This window comes from Brassica oleracea, chromosome C8 (assembly GCF_000695525.1).
Source record: "Brassica oleracea var. oleracea cultivar TO1000 chromosome C8, BOL, whole genome shotgun sequence".
Taxonomy (NCBI): domain Eukaryota; kingdom Viridiplantae; phylum Streptophyta; class Magnoliopsida; order Brassicales; family Brassicaceae; genus Brassica; species Brassica oleracea.
Genome location: NC_027755.1, coordinates 9,477,477 through 9,497,517, shown reverse-complemented (window position 1 = coordinate 9,497,517; position 20,041 = coordinate 9,477,477). Strand labels below are relative to the sequence as shown.

Below are 20,041 nucleotides of genomic sequence, written 5' to 3'. Positions count from 1 at the left end.
AGAGAGAGAGTTCTTTAGCTAGTTCATTGGTGTGAACCGGCTTGTTGATTTGGTGGTCAGCCAATTCATCTTTGTGTGTTGTTTGGTGGTTAGCCAACACATTCATTCTTTCTTTGGTGGTTAGCCTTAAATCGTGGGTATATCAAGAGTCATTCCGCATCTCTTGACGATCCTTTCAATCTATCTCAGTTCCAGAAGTGGCGTTTGCCTTCTCGAATCATATCCAACACCCAGCTAAAGTGATCCTCCCTATCTTAGGGTTCTTCACCCTGAGGGCTTTGAGTTGGTGAAGCGCCATATGATGCACGGCCCTTGCGGAGTTGCCCGCCCAAAGTCACCCTGTATGGAGAACGGGAAGTGCACAAAGAGCTACCCAAAACCACTGACAGAGTATACAATGATCGATAAGTCCGGGTTTGTAGTGTACAGGAGAAGAGATAATACATCTGGACTAATGGTGGAAAGTGATGAACAGGTGGGTAATGAATATGTTGTACCCCACAATCTACAGCTTCTGAGGAAATACAAAGCTCATATAAATGTCGAGTGGTGCTGCAAAACAAGCGCAATCAAATATCTCTTTAAGTATATCACCAAAGGTGTAGATAGAGCAACCATCCAGGTTGGGAAAGCGGGGAAAAAGAGAAAAGCAGATGGGAAAAAGGAAATTCAGCCTGAGCTAGTGAACGAGGTGGACAACTTCATGGAATGTCGTTATCTTTCAGCCTGTGAGTCAGCCTGGAGACTCTTTTCATTCCACATCCATCATAATCAGCCGTCTGTCATGAAGCTAAATATACACCTCCCTGGAAAACAACGACTCATGTATGAGGAAACAGCCAATTTAGCTAACGTTTTACGAAGACCAAATATAGAAAGGACTATGTTCACAGCATGGTTTGTGGCAAATGATACTTACGAAGAGGCCAGAGAGCTAACCTTTGTCGAATTTCCGAGTAGGTTTACATACCACAGTGATGAAGTCATCTGGACGCCAAGACAAAAGGGGACTGCAATAGGAAGGATAACTTATATTCCCCCATCTGCTGGAGATGTCTATTACTTGAGGATTTTGGTAAATGTCATACGAGGTCCAAGATGTTATGAGGACCTCTATACCGTTGGTGATGTTATGTACGAAGAGATCCGGGACGTATGTTACGCTAGAGGGGTACTAGACGATGATAAGGAGTGGCATGAAGCTGTAGATGAGGCATCATATTGGGCAACTGGAAGACAAATACGACGATTGTTCATGCTTCTCTTGATCTACTGCGAGGTTGGTAACCCGCTGAAGTTGTGGAACCATGTCTGGAGACATTTGGCTGAGGACATTCTCTACAACAAAAAAAAAGAGTTCAACTTCAAGGAATTGGTACTTCAGGACGACCAGCTCCAACAATATACATTGATGGAACTTGAAAAGCTGCTAAAAGAGAGTGATAAATCTCTAACAGATTTCAAAGGAATGCCTTTGCCAGAAAAAACAGTCCTCGCTGACATAGCTAACACTGTACTTCGAGAGGAGATGACTTACGACTTGGAGCAGCAACGATCTGAGCACGACAACCTATATGTTGGCATGAATTCAGAGCAGAGAACGATATATGATGCGGTCTTGGAGTCTGTTGAGAAGAAGACCAGAAAGCTATTCTTTGTTTACGGTCCTGGTGGGACGGGTAAAACCTACTTATATAGGACTCTGATATCCAAGCTCCGGTCTGAGAAGAAGATCGTTATACCAGTCGCATTGTCAGGCATTGCAGCACTCCTTCTTCCAGGAGGAAGGACTGCCCACTCAAGGTTCAAGCTGCCATTAAATCTCAATGAAGTAACAGTGTGTGAGATCAGCCCTGGAACGATGCTTGCTGACTTAATAGCGAAAGCTGATCTAATCATTTGGGATGAGGCTCCGATGGCTCACCGGCACACATTTGAAACAGTTGACCGCACCCTCAGGGATCTATTGTCAGTGGATGATGTTGCACTAGCAGATAAACCATTCGGCGGAAGACAGTTTTACTCGGTGGGGATTTTAGGCAAATACTTCCTGTCATTGCGCAAGGCAGCAGAGAAGACACGGTCTTAGCGTCATTAAGCAGGTCCTATCTGTGGCGACATGCAACGATGTTCACTCTAACGGTTAATATGCGGCTGCAAAAGGAGGACAAAGACTTTGCTGACTGGATACTTCAAGTTGGGAATGGTACAGCTGCAACTGTGGATAGCTTATCTGATAAACACGGAGAAGGAGATCAGATCGCAATACCTACTAAATTCATGATTCCAAATTCAGGGCAACTAGAACGCTCTCTAACGGATGCCGCCTATCCAGACTTCACAAGCAACTACCATAACCCCCAGTACTTAAGAGAGAGCGCAATATTAACTCCAACCAACGATACAGCCCACCAGATAAATTCTTTCATTCTCTTATTGGTTCCTTCAAAAATGAAAGAGTACTTGAGCTCTGATAGTATTGCGCATGAGGCAACCTCACTTGCGGGTGACTGGACATCAAACTACACCCAAGAATACCTTAATTCTCTGGAATTCCAAGGCTTACCAACCCACTGCTTATGTCTGAAAGTTGGAGCCCCCGTGATGATGCTTCGAAACCTCAACCAGAAAAACGGACAATGCAATGGGACAAGATTAATCATTACCAGGCTTGGACACAGAATCATAGCAGCAAGGATCATGACAGGGACACATATAGGAGAGGAGGTACTTATACCAAGGATCCAGTTGTCACCAAACGTGTCTGTTCACCCATTTACATTTCGCTGCCGTCAGTACCCGATACGGCTATGTTATGCAATGACCATTAACAAGAGCCAGGCCAGAGCCTCAAACAAATTGCACTGTATTTGCCACGAAGCGTATTCAGCCATGGACAGCTCTATGTCGCTTTATCCCGTGTGACTTCCCCTGCAAGCCTCAAGATACTTGACGAGTCTTCAGGAGAAAATGGTGAAAAGGGCATCACCAATATAGTCTACAAATAAATATTCAGCAACCTCCATCAAAACTAGGTGATTGAAATTAATTACAATAAAAATGCATATGCAAACAGGGGCAACAAAAAAAAAATTTTTGTTAACATATTTTGTGGGAAAAAGCTTGGAAGATGACTGTCATTCTTACGAAGGACACAAAAAAAAAGCCATCGAGCTATATAGAAAGTGCCCCAGTTTTCTCCGATTATCAATTTCTAGGTAGATTTACAAATTTAACATAGAGTTCGTTCTTACTTCTTTACTTTCAGTATAGACGAAACATAAAAACATATTTCCAGTACCTTCATATCCCTCATACGCTAAAGACTTATTAGATATGTAAGCAAAAGATAGAACAATCAACAAATAGCTTTCATGAAAACATAAATACCACTCTGCTTCATTACTGTTATGATTTTAATCAGACCCTCTTTATTACTTCCGCAAGATTGAATCCTCTCCATAATCAAACGACCAAACACAGACTCGGGAAACTCTGTAGAAAAACTATGAAGATAACGCTCAATGAATCAATAGCTTCAGCTGATTTGATTGCCTTCCTTTCCTGATTTCGAAATGGTTACCCCACCCCATCCCCATTGACGTTCAACCCCAACGGAAGCAAAAAAGGAAACAAACCTTTAATAAGCTTATAAAAAAAAATATGGACCCCATCATCTTATTCCAAAACACAAATGGGTCTACTACGGTTCCACTTAGCTCACTAAAATGGGTTGTATGTCCTAAATAACTATATACCCAACAACTAACAACAACAATTGTGTAATATGTAAACTTAATTAATAGATATATAAACTAATATTGCATAACTATGTAAGAACCAAATGTTGACAAAAAAAAACACAAAAATAAAATTAAATAAAAATACGTAAGAACCAAATGACAACTTTACTTTTTGGGTACCAATCAAAATAAAAATAGATTCGCAAGTAATATAAAACATACAAAACCAATTCATGCTCATATAGTTGTCACATGATCCTATTATTTAATACATAAACAACTCTTGAACAAATGAAACTCATACCAAAATAAGACACCTTCTCACAGCAATAAAATTTGGCAACATAAAATAAACAACCATCCTTTAAAAACATTTGCATAAAATTAAAAAAAACCAACAAATAAATAAGACACATTCACAGAACCCCGCGCTACACACACTCCTAGTATACTTATATAACATTTCAAAATGAGGTATAACCTCTTCTACCTGCAACTCTCAAGAGTCAGGCAATGCACATAGTCGTCACGACAGCCAACAAAAATCCGGCCACCGATCATCACCGGTGAAGAGAAAATGTCTGCCTGCAACTCCAACTTTGCTATTTCTCCTACTTTTGATTCATGTGAATCTCTGCTGAGACTAGCTCTCACGCGAAGGACATGAACTATTCCCGAGCTAGAGCATACAGTCACCAACCTAGAAAATATGTGTATCATCATCATACATCCATGAGGATTAAATACATTCATATGTGCTTAGATTCATATACCTGTCTGATACAAGGAGCTGATGCGATTCAAAATGCAGATTCTCATCGATGTATGCAGATGCCGTGATCGGGTCACCGATATTGTATTCCCACAAATGACACCCGGACTCCTGCAGTAGCAAATTACACAAAACAGTCATGACTCGTGATACTGAAGAATTGAGACCTGACGAGTACCAAAACAACTAATACTCACGAACGTCCCTACCAATGTCCTTGTGGAATATAGCGAGACATCATGATATAGTTGTACTTGCTTGGAACTAAAGTCTATTGCACTACTTAAAAAACGCACCTCTCTCTCACAAAATAAAAAAACAGTGACAGCAACAAGTGAAGTATATTAACGTCTAAAGAAAATAGGAAAGTACCGGTTCTAGTGAATAAACACTTCCATTTCTACAGCACACGAGCACCTGCAGAAAAATAGACGTGTAGTCAACAAGGATAGATTGTAGCTGTACTTAAGAAGCAAGTGATTAAATGAATTAGCACATAGAATTTACCACAAAAAAAAATACCTGAGAAGGAAGCACATGTGAAATGCAAGGCCCAGCAAATATTGGCCCGCCAGTCCTATACTGCATCAAAGTAATAACTGAGTAGTTGGACAACTGCGAGAAGACCAAAAGAAATTGCCAGGAACAAAACATGCCTAAACGACCATCACTCAGTATCTCCTAGATAGCATAAGAACCAAAGAAACGCTATATGATATCACTGAAATGCACTAAGATCATGTTATACACACACCTTCCAAATAATAGTTCCAGACGGACTTATTGCGACAACTTGGCCGTCAACCAAGCAGCAAATAACTGTGACAGAAAATAGAGAATAACAGTGATGCTGAAATCAAGGAAATATAATGAAGATTTAAATAGAAAAAGCAAAAGAAAAGCATACATACCGCTTCGGCTTGACGGGATAATGGACAGGGAACCAAAAATCGGTGCCTCTAGTTCAAGTACCCACAAGGTGTGAAATGGGAAATCCTGCATTTGCTAACATTATCTGAATAAAAAAATTCCATCTCCAAATTTGATCGATAAACAACACTCTTTTCTAGATCCAAGTAAAATGTAATGCAGAACAGATAAGCTAAACATTTTTATTGAGTAAGGCAGACCAGACCATGCAGGACACTGTTTTGGCCAAATTATTTGGTAGTGAACAATTACTCCAAGAAATATTTTGTACATCTGACCTGCCCTATTCATATCATACATACAATAAAAATAAGGCAAATGAAATTCATCATCAAACACTGTCCCTTTTCAAGTAACAACACATACGGCTTTAGCTAAGGTTATGGATCCCAAGGCACATACCTTTATTGATACAGCTGTCACGCGGCCACTTGTAGAAGCCACATAAAGTGAACTATGACCCTGGGTGAAGCAACCATTAAAGATGAATTAGGTGAGATCAATAGAACTCGTAATCATTAAAGATGATGTGCTTTTAGCTTTGGACAGGCAACTATTGCATAACCAAGTGGAACGAGTAGTTTAAGACTTCACCTCATCAATTATAGGTGACGCAAATATGCTCCCACCACACTGCAGCTTATAAACACAGCGTTGGCTCCTATAGTCAAGGGCATAGAGAGTGTGGTCATGTGATCCGCACCTGCATGAATCGAGCAAAATTTAAGATTGGTGGTTGATAACTTTTAGAAGAACTTTGGCAAAATACAGTCTACAGAACGAAATAAAACTTTTAAGCAAACACATTTTTTACTTCAGTCGCTGCTCCTGATAATTATTTCCAAACTCGTATTAGTTTCCATTACTATTTTCAAGTAGCTAACGGATAATATATGAGAAACAAGAAGAACATAATCAACCATTGGTAACCATGAAAGTATGAATGTAAGGTCTACATAATGAAATAAAGCTTTTTTAAGTAAACACACAGTGAGATAAAACAGAAACAGAAAGGGTCATCAACCGTAGTACCATATCAGTTGTGAAGATGTGTGCACCACAGGTTGGCACTTTATCTTCATCGAAAAAGGAAAGCATAGTGTGTTAAGTCAGCTAAACCATCTAAGAACAACTTCTAGAAATGAGAAAGTATATGACACAGAAATTAAAGTTACAAGTATATAAACAAAGTATAAATCTAAGAAATATACTTGTAACTTGGATTATACCTCACCACCTGCTTGGAATGTCCAACATAAGCTTCCAGTTGAGAAATCTAAGAAATATAATTTTCCTTTGTAGCATCCAATAACGACCTAGCATTGGAGATGTCCCCAAAACTGTTCAACTGAATTGTAAAGGATACAGCGAGCAATACAAAAGACTAACCTGAGAAAAGTCACCAACTACCATGGCTGAACCTTCGATCCTTCCTTCTAAAATGGTCTCCCAACAGATCGAACCACTAGTTAGCACAGTAAAGTGTATCATTTGTTAGAAGTCCAGCCTAAGAATTTAAACCCAAATCATCTCATTTTCTAACTATATCCAGTAATGCGTTGATATCGAAGATTAAAGATGCATACCTATTTGCATCGATGCAGAAAAATTTACGTGAGTGAGACCCAATAAATAGATAAGTTTTGGAATGCTTCAACACAACCAGGGGCGAGGCATCTACACAAGACTCCATATGAACTTTCCATAGCTCTTGTATAGAGACCATTTGGTTCCTTGGCAACTCCACCGACCAGTTTTCTCGGTTTCCCCCTTCGTTACCATACGAGTTTGGATAATGTACATTGTTGCACCGACTGAAAGCACACTGCATTTCAGAATATCCTGAATACCATGATATTTTATCTTTCATGCTTTTGGAAGAGAACTGATCTGAATCAATTTTCAATCGCTTTGCAGAGACGTTGTTCTCACACTGCATTCTTGAAGGTCTACTAACCAACTCATTACTATCCTGACTCTCTGTCTTGTGGTCTGGCTTCTGAATGGTGTTGTGTTGCATATCTTCTCTTAACTTGCCTTTCTTCTCGGACATACAGATCACAAGCTTGGACGGACTTCGAAATTGGTAGATCAATCTCATATCAATACCAAGACTATGAGAAAGATGCGCTGCGGCTAAAGAGTCTCCACCAATGGCAAAGAAATCATCATCATCTGAAACTTCTTTGACCATTAAAGCATCACAAACGGCCTGTACCAGAAGATCAAAAAATTATATATTTTCGTTTGTATAGTAAATCAAGGATAATGCCATAAACGTTCAAACAAATATTGAAATTCAAAGTTTATGTACAAACAGGATGAAAGCTTTCACACCTTTTTAATAGTATCCAGTAGACTATCAGTTTCACTGATATGCATCATATCTTCAGCATGAGTTCTACTTCTAGGACATTTCAACCTTGCTAGTGCTTCATAATCAACTTTCCCACTTGAAGTACTTGGCAGTGACTCCACCAAAACAAAATGGTTAGGAATCATCGCCGAGGGAAGTTTTTCTCTCATCCAATTTCTGATAGAATATATGACATCTTCATCAGGCTTGGTTTCCTTGTTCAGTACTAAAAAGGCATCAAGTGAAGCAAGCTCTGTCTGATCTCTGTTAAGTATAACAACAGCTTCAGTAACATATGGATTTAGTTCTAGAGTTGCTTCCATCTCTTCAAGGGACAGGCGGTGTCCATTGACTTTAACAGCTCGATCCCTTCTTCCAATAAAAACCAAATCACCACTAGAAAGCTTTCGGCCGTAATCACCAGTTCTATAATAAAGCTGACTTCCACAATCACTGGTTAAATGATTGCAGAGTGAGGTATTATGCAGCATCACGTAGCTTTGGGACTCTATCGAGGAATGCAGGTATCCTTGAGAAAGACAGAGACCACCAACACATATTTCTCCCTCACACGGTTTATCTTCATCACCAAGAAGTAAAATTTTGCAGTTGGAAATCGGCTTGCCAATAGGAACACTACCGATCTTCTCGGTCTCTAAGAGTTTTGGCAACCTACTGCAGTCAAAATAAGTGCAGTCCCCTGATACCTACACAATGAAAGGCTAATCGATACACAATCAATTTCTGTGAAGTGCTGCAAGAGAATGTGGAAAGGATATTATCAGAACTCTAACCAGCTAGCTACAACCAGTTACCCTCAGCCTAATTATCAAACAAGCAAAACAACGAAGTCTTCAAATTATAAAATATATTTCTAACCAAAAACCAGCTCCACTTATCAACACCTTTGAAACCATTAACACAAGCCTGGTAAAACAACTATCCGGCACTGCTAAATTTTTTTTTAAAGTATACAAAAGCTTAAGAACAACCTTGAGATTAAATCATTATAAGCATATTTTCTCACCTCTGTACTCCCATATAGGTTCAGAAAACATGTGTCCGGAAGTAGCTTGTGAAGTGAATCCCACAGGCTCAGAGGAAAGGTTTCGCCGCTTAAAACTACCAGCTTCAGGCAACTTTGGAGCTTATTATGTCCACGATGTTGTAAAGTAGGTAGAATAGCTCTGACCATCGATGGGACAGCTACGAGCCTACTGATAGAATACGCCTATCAACATGGATAAAAAAAAATTTACGACCATTACTCGAATGGAAACAAAAAGTAAAACAATGAAAGATAAAGCAGTTTTAATCTAATGAAAGAAACCTTAACTTAAACAACAAAACTGTTCTTGATCATGACAATGATTTACTTTGCTCCAACTAATAAATATAGTAATGCTATATGCTGTTCTTAAGGATAAATCATGACTAGACTGGAGTTAAATATAAGAAACTAGAAAGCTATCATGATGCAACATAGTATCCAATGGATTTATCATCACAGCGATTAAGATAAGATACAGTGGGACTTTCTGCATTGTTTATTGCTTTGAGTTACGTATTTGATCCCCAATATGCAACCTAGAGAAGATGCTTAAACCAATTTCTCGATTTGTAAATGGAACATTAAAAACAGAAAAATGAGAAACGACTCAAGATTATCTATAAAAAATACTTTGATTAGAAAAAAAAACAGGGATCTCAACAGCATGACACCTACAGAAGTTGGTTGTATTTTCATAACCAAACAAAAGGAACCATAACTATTACCTCCAGAAAATCAATGATGGATATCATATTCTGTTTTAGGAGAGTGAAAGGAGGAATGACTAAAGGGGTGGAATTGAGAGTAGCACCAAGAAACTCCTGCAAATGATCAATAAAACCAACTGAAGTCTTGAAAGCGAATTGCTGCTCTCCAACAACAGGATAGTGCTCTTGCATCCACATGAAACGGTTTAAAAGTCCTTGGGAGATCAAAGGACAGAAGTTTCAGATATTCACTTTTCACGAGAAAAAGAAGATCAGAAACGAAAACTATAGATGAATTTATCCAAATAATCTACAAAAAGAAAAGTGAAAAACTACTACTACTACTACCATTAGTTATTTACTAGTGTTAAGCCCTATAAATATACCATGTACAATGAATAACAGAATAATCACCGAAATAAATGTAAACAGCTATGGGAACCCCTTTCAAATCAGAAAGAAAAGGCACATTTTAAATGTCAAACATTTGATCTATTGACAAATCCCAAAGAGAGAAGTAATAAGACTTTCGAATGTTCCTTAAGACGGAGAAACAGCCTCAAAGAAACCTAACCTTGCTCAGTGCCACATATTCCTTTAGGCTTTCCAGTAGATCCAGAAGTGTACATGAGATAACAAAACTTCCTTTGCCTCTCTTTCTTGCAAGGCCAAACAAGGCTTGAGCTGCGAGCAGTTTCAGCACTCAACCTCTCACTCATGGAAAAGAACAACACAGGGTGGGCGCTGCTGCTTTGAACAAGCCAGTGCGATCTGCCAAGCGGCTGACACCCGAACTGATCGAAAGAAGAGCCGCAGGCGATAACAAGAGCAACATTGGAAGAGGAAAGAATAGACAAGACCCTATCTCTCGGCCAAGAAGGATCTAAAGGCAAAAAGGCTTCTCCAATCCTCAAAACAGAAAGCACAGAGATTATGTATTCAGCTGAAGGCGGCATGTATAAGGCCAACACCTTTGGGATGTATACATCTGACTCAGCTTCACCACGCTCCAGCTTATCTGTACCTGGAGATGATTGTTGTGGTGGTGTGATGAGCTGAGGATCGTTCTGGACTGGAGCATCGAGAATGCGACGGAGACGAAGGCTGAGCGAATCGACGGATGAAGATAGGTCGGCGAAGGTGAAAATTGTGTCACCGTCGTGAACAGGCGAAGGAGGTTGAGGAGAATCCGATATGAATCTCGCCGAGGAATGAGTGACGGCGACTTTGTGAGGGTTAGTGGAGGCTGCATCGGCGAATTTGTGAGAAATGCAGCAGCAATTGCTCATCCGAAAGCTGTTTTCGGATTTCTCAGAGAAACTCGTCAAGTTTTTACTGATTGGACTCGGAAGTCGGAAGATTAGTGGAACTATGGATTGAATACCTGTTTATTCCAAAAAAATACAATTACTCCTCCCTTTTAGAAAGACTTATATTTTAAGAATATGGCTCTTATTAAAACATCATTTCACATTTTAGCTAGGGCAATTCTCCTAAATATATTATTTTCAAGTTTTTGTCGTAAAAATAGACCACAAAGACAAAAATAACCAACATGTTTCTTTTAATAGGTAAAAAAACTCTAATACTCTAGATATATAAAAAAATAAAAAAAATAAAAAAATAAAAAAAATTATAGTTTTAGATTATATGTTTTCAAATTCGAACTTTTTTATAATTTTTTTCTTTTTTGAAATTTTTTTTTCTTTTTCAAATTTTCTTTTTTGTAATTCGAAAATTAAACTATTTTTAAAATTTTTATTTTCAAATTTTTAATATTTATTTTTTATTTTATAAAATTTTAAACCCCAATTTTAAATATCTACCCCTTAACTCTAAACCTTAAGATTTTGATTAGTTAACCCTATGGATATTAATGTATATTTACCTCTTTAATGAAACATTTTGGTCATTTTGATTCTTAGAATCTATATTTGTGACAAAAACTTTTTTAGTGATGCCCTAGAGTATTTTTCTTTTAGGGTATAACTTTTAACAGGAGGGAGTATGTTTTTTAAAATAAAAAAAATAATTTTGTAAAGAATTTTAGTTAATTAATGAATTACGGTTTTTTGTTTGGCTGGTGAATGCAATTTCCATTAAATTATTCTCTCTTTTTTTTTACCATTCTCTAAATTTTCATTCATTTGGATAAAGATTATAAAGTCGTAAGATATAATTTTACATAAGTTGTTATTATGTCCATTCATTTATCTACGGATGGATGCAGTGTTTGATCCAGACTCGCGGTTAAACTAGTAAACCCAGTGACCCAGAAAAAAATTCAGTTTGGGCTTTGTGAAAAATCCAATATTTAGAAACCCGTAAAAATTCGCAAAAGCCCACTAAAACCCGGAACCCGATACCGGTTTAACCACCAGTTGAACCAATAAATAATTTTTATTTTTAAAATTTTTAATTATGGTTTTAGATTATGTTTTATATTTTAAGTTTTCAATTAAGAAGTTAATTGATGACATAAAAAAGAAGTTATGTTTTTCCTTTTCAGTTTTATATTTGTGATTTTTAGATTTTAAAGATTTTACTATGCCACCTGAAGAAAATGAAGTGCACGACTGATATGATTTGGTGTTAATTTATTTTTGTTATTGACAATTTATTACAATGATCTTTTACTTTTGGTTTATTTTGGATTTGAAGTTTAATTTATTATTCATATTAGACATTTAAATATTTATGAATTTTATGTCTTGATTTTTTTAGATGTTAAAACTCTTACCTTGTTACAGAAAATTTTAAATAGTCTAAACTATTTTTTGATATTTTGTATCTCAATTAAAAATAAAAATATAAAAACTAAATTTAAGTATTGTCTAAAAAACATAAAATATATACATATCCAGACTATTATTTTATGTTTTAAAAAACATTTAGAAAATATTAAACTTTAGTTTCTATATTTTTATTATCATAACTAATATATTATTATATAATAAAATTAATTCATTTATTAATCTATAGTTCATCCGCGGTCGACCCAGTGATCTATTATCATAGCTAATATATTATTATATAATAAAATTAACTCATTTATTAATCTACAGTTTATCCGCAGTCGACCCAGTGATCCAGTGACCCGACAAGTTGTCCGGTTCAGTGTCCAGGTCGGGTTTAAAAATCGGGTTTAAAAACGTTGGACGGATGATACACCATCCTTATACTTAATTTTTTCGATGGTTACACCTTTGCGTACGTTTTTTTAATTTCCAAATCGCATGACTCAGGTTTATTGCTTCTAATAACAGCTATGTGACGCCACATTGATACCAATTAACTCGTATCATTTTATTTGATCAAAAGTAACATTTGCATTGATCTTGATTTGTATAGAAAAACTTTAGCGTAGAAACGATTTTTCCTTATATATCATTATCACCTATTAGATTTTGGCACAAATACTTGTTACTCATCTTATATTTGCTACTCGTCCCGCTTCCGTCTTGATTTTTCTAAGTAGTCGTCGTTATCAAATCGAGTATCAAGTAATACTTGCAAGTATAAACGTAACAAGTATGAAAAAAAATTTGTTACTCAGTTTGTATTACTCGTTACTTGCCTATAGAAGACATTTTTGTTGTTATGAAAAGCAAAAGATATCCCTATATATCGATGTTTCTGATAATTACTTTTTTACAATATGCACAATATTTGAATTAGAATATTTTCCGTATTTTTCTAACAGTATAAACAAAATAAAATATAAATTTATTTATAGTAGAGTATTATTTAATAAGTAATTTTTGAGTATTCAAAGATATTTGCAAATAACTCGCAAGTATTTTAAAGTAGCAAGTAATTTGCAAGTATTTTATTTTTGAGTAAGTACTCGAAATAACAAATACTCATTTTTAGTAAGTCAAGTACAAGTCTGAATTTATATTACTCTTATAGGACAAGTCAAATATCAAATATACCAAAATGGAAAGTATACGACTTGTGTCCATCCCAGAAAAGTTTGTTTAATAAACTAAAAGTGTTAAAAACACATATGTGACATTTGTGTTGGTTTCACGCACACACAAATTAGAAGGAAAAAAATATCCAATTTTGAAACAGATTGTCAGAATGCCTGCAATACGTCAGGCCAGTCCGTGGCGCCTAAAGCCCAACAACTTTAAATCCTCCAATAAAATATATAGCCTATAAAAATGTAAGAGTATAAAATCAAAGCCACCACATCCGTAACACAAGTTTGCCGTTTTTAGTTAAACTGTTGCCCCTGAAATATAAGTATTAACATAATTTTGGAACCTAAAGCAAGGGTTTTATTCGCTTTAGCTCAGTACCAATACTTGTATGCTTTCAATAAATAAAGAAAATTTACAAAGAATACACTCACTATATGTGCTTACCATTTCCATTAATATCTTGTTGACAAGTGATGCATAACGAATTTTTATTCAAAAATGATGTAAGCCATCTATATCTCTTCTTTTCCCTTTGTTGAGTTTCATCCATTTCCTTTCTTCAAGATCTAATTTTCTCAATATTTCTTGACATGTTCTCATCTCTAAAAGCTTTTCGATAAAAAGGAACTCTGCATTTCATGATGCACTTGAGATCGTTCAAGTTGCCTTTGAGGATCTCAACGACCTAATTTTAAGACAAAATATCAAAACAAAGGTGATATCTTTACTTGTTATTCAAGACAGTTTGGTTGACTATGTACCTGACTCATCCCAGGCCTCTCTAAAGATGACTCTTGGATTGATAACGAAGCAGCCAAAAGCACAAGCTTAATCTGGGTCCATTCATATTCGCCCGCTAAAGATGGATCAATTAGCTCTCTAATTTTGTTCTTCTTCATCAATGGTTTAGCCTGAGAAACAAACACTAATGAACTATAAGAACAGATGTGGAATTTCAACTCTCACAATTATATTGGCTCTCTGGGACTAACCCAAAGAACAAGACTTTGCTTGGAGTAGTCAAGAGCTCGTCGTCCAGTAACAAGTTCTAGTAAAAGTACACCCAAGGCGAATACATCAGTCTTTTCATCTACTATCCCATGTGTTAAGTACTCAGGAGCAAGATATCTGAAAGAAATAAAGATAAACCATGTCTGAACAATTATCCCAAGGAAGCATATATATGCTTAATGCACAGACTCACCCAAATGTGCCCTCAAATTTGGAAACTATATGGTGTGTCCAATGTTCAGGTAGCCACTTCGCAAGCCCAAAGTCGCATATCTAACACAAAAAGACATTTTAAGAACTGAAAATAAATATAATAAGTATCTACTGTACCTGAGGTAAAAAATCATGCGTGAGAAGAATGTTTGCGGCTTTGATATCTCTGTGAATGATTCTCCTGTGACATCCACTGTGAAGATACACCAGGCCCTCTGCAACTCCCAAAGCTATTTTGTACCTGATGCTCCATTTCATCTTCTCCTTTGAGCCTATCACATCATCAAACAATTAATTATTTTAATTTTTGAATACAAAAGGCATGCAAGGGTAGTGATGAAGGAAGAGGGTTTACTATAAAGCATAGAAGCTAAGCTCCCATGAGGTGACAACTCAAGAACAAGGTGCATTCCTCCTTCGACACCATAGCCTAAAAGCTTCGCTATATTTGGATGGTTAACATGTGCCATTATACCCATCTCTGATAGAAAATCTATAATGATCTCTTCGCTGTTTCCACGCATAAGCCGTTTTATGGCTACCATTTGTCCATTTGAAAACTTCCCCTTGTAAACTTCAGCGTAACCTCCTTTTCCAATTAGATTCTCTGCCCAATTTCAAAAAACAAAAATATTTACCTACAACTAATGGTCAAACTTATTTTAGTTATGGCTTCATAACTAGACTAAGAATAATCATAATATGAAATTCTAATTTTCTTAAAAAACAACAACAATCCTAACATTGTATGACATATATACCTGGAGCGAAATTGTTGGTGGCAGTTTTGAGATCAGAAAAAGAAAAGATTCTTCGAGGAGAGTGTGCAAGAACGGGAGAATCATTGGAGGAGCCAAATCTGAGACTGTCTCTCAAGCTACTGCATCTTCTCAATGAGCTTGTAACGGAATTGTTGTACTGAAACGGGACCTTCAGATTCTCTAGCGATTTTTTGGACGTGCTTCTTAGAAGATGAACAACCCTGCTGAAACGGGAGGAGGAGGAGGAAGGGTTCTTATTGGTTGTTGTAGTCTGGGAGCTTTCGAATTCTTCGGTTCTGAAGAACTCTTCGAGAACTCCTGTCGGTGAAGACGAGTCTGAAACTTTCATCATCTGAGAATTGAGAGGAAGATGACAAAAACGGTTTTTGAATTTAGACAGACACATTCATCATTTAATTTGAAACTTCAAGCGGCCTTTTTCTGTTTAAAAGGGAAAAGTCTTTTTATTTTATTTTATTTTTTAAAAGTAAAAGTTTATTTATTTATTTCTTCTTTTACAATATTTTAAAGGAAGAATAGATCGAACATGGAAAATTTCCAAGCAAAGTTATGATGAAATATCAGTTAATACATTTTCATGAAATAAATACTAAAAAGTCAATTTTGCTCCAATTTTCGAATAAAAACTGACAAATTTCTTTTATGATCATTGAAAATACTACTCCTCTCTATTTGAGAGATGGATTTGAAAATTCTGATTTTAGGTTTTCACATATATCAAGAAAAATAATTTTTAGCTTTGTTTTTGTTAATTGATTCTACAACCTATTTTTATATTTTAGTCTATATTTTAATTTAACTTTATTCTTAAATACAAAGAGGGTAGAAGAAGGACTTAGCGAATCAATAAATAAATATCAAGAAAAACTAGTTTTGGTAATCGACAATAAGAAAGTAGATTTTAGCAAAAAAAAAAAAACAAGACAATAAGAAAGTAGAGGACATCTTGCTACAAAGAACAAGTCGGAAACACACCTAGTCTATTTCTCAGATCTACCATCTACGGGCTTTTGTCCATGCCGAAGACTGTAACTGTTCTAACGCCCATCTACAGAATGTTCGGTGTTTTGATAATATTAATATAAATATTTATTTAAAATATATAAATAAATGGAGAATCTATAAGAATAAGAAAAGATATCAGCTTACCATGCGAGAAGAGAAACTGAAGAACATGTGAAACTCGATATATTCAGACCATGATTAACCCTGAGATTTTAGAGTCGAGTTCTTTAAGAACCGGTTCTTAACTTTTTTAGTTAAAAGTTAAGAAACAGTTTCTTAACTTCCGCTAATAACCTCATCATAAGAACCCCGGGTTAATCATGCTCTCAGAGATGGGAAATGGTAGACAGTAGGTACTATCACTTCGGTTACAATAAACCATCGCTTTCCCACCAGAAACATATAAAGACAATCCCATGGCTACTTTTTTTGTTGTGTCACATCCCATGGCTACTTTTCGTAATAAACAAAACGGTGATGATAGAAATTAGAAAGAGGGTTGTTCAAACAAAAAAAAAAATTGAAAGAGAAACTGAAAAGACAATTTATGTTTCTCTAGATTCGATAATTACCTAATACAGTACTTCCTCTATTTTAAAATGTGTAGAGTTTTAGCTAAAATATATAAAGTTAAAACAACTTCTTTTTTCTTCTAAAAAGTATCATTCAAAATATAAACTAAAAAATAAGCCAATCCTGTCATTTTAAGTTTTTTTCCAAAAAAAATAATTCAGTCATTTATTCTGAAACGTTATTGAATACGAGTAATCATATAACTTTTAATAAATTTAAAAATATTACATTTTAAATTTTAAATATTAAAATATTACATTTCAAATTTAAAAAATATCATACATTTTTAAATGGAGGGAATAATTAACACATGGATGTTATTCATACTTACTCTATTTCAAATTACTTGGTGTTTAAAGTTTCCACACCAGTTAATAAATTGTTAACTTTTATTTATTTTATTTTTTTGTATTGACTAAAGCTAATTCAACCAATAGAAAATCATATAATATAATATAATATAAATGGTCAAAAACATCAAATAACATTAACATTTTTATATAAAAATTGAAAAACATCATTTTATTTTTTTCTAAAAAAATTGTTAAACTAAATTGAAATAGAGGAGTATAACACATTTATATGAAATATACAGTAATGATGGGCGACGAGTAATACCGTGTAGATCCACCAATCTCCAAAGATAACATATCTACCAAACTGTAATCATTATAGAGTAATTAAGGAAGCTTTTTTCCCTTCCAAAAGAAGATACATTAACATTAACAAAACAATCATTTGACTGTCGTTAGTTGTTGTTACGTGGTACAAATAGTCCAGAAAACCTTACTTTGCGACCAAATCAAGGCATACTTATAACTAGCACTGATTTGCTTTCTTGTTTGTTTTCATTATGACGTTACACTTACAATCATTTACAACAATACTGAAACTTTTTTCTTTCAACATGAGACTCTAAAACGATTCGGTTATCTTAATCGGAGATACTACATGAACAAAAAATAACATGTGTTTATGTTCAAAAAAAAAAAACATGTGCATTCGAGTATTTCTTTCTACCTTCTCCTGCCTTCTGTTCTTCGTGCTTGAAATCTCTGAATCTTCTCAACGGAGGCATATCTAGTGGTTCAAACGACATTTTAACGTTTTCGTAGAGTTGAGCACAAAAATTACTTTCTTTGCTGACAACCAGGGGCGGAGCAAGGATCATTTTCTAACGGGTGCATGAGATATACGAAATTTAGATGGGCTAAGAGGGAATTGAACCTGAGATAGTGAGGGGGTGCACTTATGCATTAAACCATCACAACCAACTGATTTATGTTGAACGTTTGCATACTAAATAGCTATTATTAATAATATTATGGGTGCATGTGCAGGGACGGATCTGGAAAAATATTATATATGGGGCACAATAATATTTTATATAATATATGGGGCACAATGATATATATTTTTTACAGTTTTTATTATATTATTGTTTAAATGCTATATGCTTACAATAAATCTTTCGGCTAAATAAATTTCCTTTTTGTTTCTGAAAATATTGTTTTACAAAATTTTTCTTTTAAAGATATATTTATGTTTTCAATACATTTTATATGAGTTAATAATTAAAAATTATAATCTTACAATAATAATTACATTTACTTAACTGCTATTAGTTAATCACAAAAAAATAATGTATTTATTATAAAATTTAATATATTTTAATACATATAAAACATAAAATATTTATCTTGTTAGAAATAGAATGAGGGAAATATGAAATTTGAACTTCAAGATTGATATTTACGCAACAAAATTGAACAAATTAGACAAATATAACTAATTTAATGAAGTTTAAGGGAACAAAAAATGACACAAATAAATATGAGAACAAAGAGTAATTATATAAGTTAAGTTTGACAATAAAAATTAAATAACAAAAGGATGAATATGGTCAAACGTTGTAGCATGTGGCGCCATTGATCTAATTTAACCAAATATTCCAGATTAACATACTCAAAATTGTGTTAAAAACAAAAAGTATAACGTTACTATGGGGCACGTGCCCTGATATGTGACCGGGTCCGCCCCCGTGCGTGTGCCCCCATAGTGACTGTACTAGCTTTGCCTCTGCTGATAACTCATATCAACTTTTTTTGTTGAAATGTGAAAATTATACATCAAAAAAAAAAGAGAGTTTGGTTACAATGCTGGTTTAAGTTGGTACAATCCAACTAATTAACCAACAAAGCTGAGAAAGTTGTTTTTATCTCTAAACCCTAACTCATAACCAGAGTACTGCATTTTAAGAGAAAACAGAGGACGGGCTGGAAGAGCCAACAAAAGATGCTTCTAACTCAGCATTAAAGTGATACTGAAACTAACTAAAATAATTAAAAATGTGAATTTGGAGAATATGGTTAAAATTTTCAATAGTTATTTTTTTCACCAAACGACACAACAGATAACCTAATGACTTATGGTAAAATTTATTATAGTTTACCGCATAAACTAATTGTATGAAATATACATGAATGTTTTTCATATGCAGACTACCTCCTGTGGTAACAATAATTGAAAACATTGTATTTTCCTATACAACGAACAACTCGCCATGGAAACATTTGACACAATTTTTCAGTACTCATACTTTGTATTTGGCGGGTTTTAACCAAGGTAAGGCAACATTGGGTTCAAACAGGGCGGGGTATGAATACAAGTAAATAAAACATGTGCGTTGCGACTGAACAAGATATAACTAATATATATATATATACACTTACAGGACTAATAATAACATGAATTTTATATAGTTCTACTGGTAAGGACGTCATATGTAAAGCCCTTTCTCAAAAAAGGACGTCATATGTATTTTAGTCACGCTTTTCTGATTTTTGAAGATAATGGACAATTTATTTTTTTGTTTCTGCCCAATATTTTCCAGACCCGACTCTGTCCAAGCATAGTTCTGAACCTCCCATGCTACCAGGGTCCGGATGCTTCGCGCTCCCGAAATAGCA

The 20,041-nt window shown here is 35.2% G+C and overlaps 4 protein-coding genes across 4 annotated transcripts; 2 read left to right on the top strand and 2 right to left on the bottom strand.

The window, feature by feature from the left end:
- Nucleotides 1–298: 298 nt before the first annotated feature.
- On the top strand, nucleotides 299–2,089 carry LOC106308603. The gene has a single exon (XM_013745749.1). The coding sequence runs from the start codon at nucleotides 299–301 to the stop codon at nucleotides 2,087–2,089; it is 1,791 nt and encodes a 596-aa protein (XP_013601203.1).
- A 38-nt stretch (nucleotides 2,090–2,127) lies between these two features.
- Nucleotides 2,128–2,925, top strand: LOC106308602. The gene has a single exon (XM_013745748.1). The coding sequence runs from the start codon at nucleotides 2,128–2,130 to the stop codon at nucleotides 2,923–2,925; it is 798 nt and encodes a 265-aa protein (XP_013601202.1).
- Nucleotides 2,926–4,091: 1,166 nt separating this feature from the next.
- On the bottom strand, nucleotides 4,092–10,955 carry LOC106307259 (putative acyl-activating enzyme 19). The gene is made up of 16 exons (XM_013744160.1): nucleotides 10,134–10,955; nucleotides 9,578–9,774; nucleotides 8,829–9,032; nucleotides 7,783–8,508; nucleotides 7,032–7,657; nucleotides 6,835–6,910; nucleotides 6,675–6,761; nucleotides 6,478–6,521; nucleotides 6,040–6,148; nucleotides 5,848–5,907; nucleotides 5,427–5,511; nucleotides 5,270–5,334; nucleotides 5,038–5,097; nucleotides 4,888–4,932; nucleotides 4,517–4,626; nucleotides 4,092–4,443 (listed from the first exon to the last, which is right to left on the bottom strand). The coding sequence occupies exons 1-16, from the start codon at nucleotides 10,846–10,848 to the stop codon at nucleotides 4,230–4,232; spliced, it is 3,423 nt and encodes a 1,140-aa protein (XP_013599614.1). The 5' UTR covers nucleotides 10,849–10,955; the 3' UTR covers nucleotides 4,092–4,229.
- A 2,849-nt stretch (nucleotides 10,956–13,804) lies between these two features.
- On the bottom strand, nucleotides 13,805–15,870 carry LOC106310319 (receptor-like cytosolic serine/threonine-protein kinase RBK2). Its single transcript, XM_013747552.1, has 7 exons — nucleotides 15,474–15,870; nucleotides 15,068–15,319; nucleotides 14,830–14,984; nucleotides 14,693–14,772; nucleotides 14,481–14,616; nucleotides 14,250–14,399; nucleotides 13,805–14,173 (listed from the first exon to the last, which is right to left on the bottom strand). The coding sequence occupies exons 1-7, from the start codon at nucleotides 15,823–15,825 to the stop codon at nucleotides 14,048–14,050; spliced, it is 1,251 nt and encodes a 416-aa protein (XP_013603006.1). The 5' UTR covers nucleotides 15,826–15,870; the 3' UTR covers nucleotides 13,805–14,047.
- Between the last annotated feature and the right edge of the window lie 4,171 nt (nucleotides 15,871–20,041).

Coding starts and splice junctions, on each gene's coding strand:
- LOC106308603 (XM_013745749.1), top strand. CDS start 299: ATGATGCACGGCCCTTGCGGAGTTGCCCGCCCAAAGTCACCCTGTATG.
- LOC106308602 (XM_013745748.1), top strand. CDS start 2,128: ATGTTCACTCTAACGGTTAATATGCGGCTGCAAAAGGAGGACAAAGAC.
- LOC106307259 (XM_013744160.1), bottom strand. CDS start 10,848: ATGAGCAATTGCTGCTGCATTTCTCACAAATTCGCCGATGCAGCCTCC. Junction 6,149..6,477: donor ACATCTTCACAACTGATATG/GTACTACGGTTG, acceptor CGATTCATGCAG/GTGCGGATCACATGACCACA. Junction 5,908..6,039: donor CGTCACCTATAATTGATGAG/GTGAAGTCTTAA, acceptor TGCTTCACCCAG/GGTCATAGTTCACTTTATGT.
- LOC106310319 (XM_013747552.1), bottom strand. CDS start 15,825: ATGATGAAAGTTTCAGACTCGTCTTCACCGACAGGAGTTCTCGAAGAG. Junction 14,985..15,067: donor CTTAGCTTCTATGCTTTATA/GTAAACCCTCTT, acceptor ATGATGTGATAG/GCTCAAAGGAGAAGATGAAA. Junction 14,400..14,480: donor AGCAAAGTCTTGTTCTTTGG/GTTAGTCCCAGA, acceptor TTTGTTTCTCAG/GCTAAACCATTGATGAAGAA.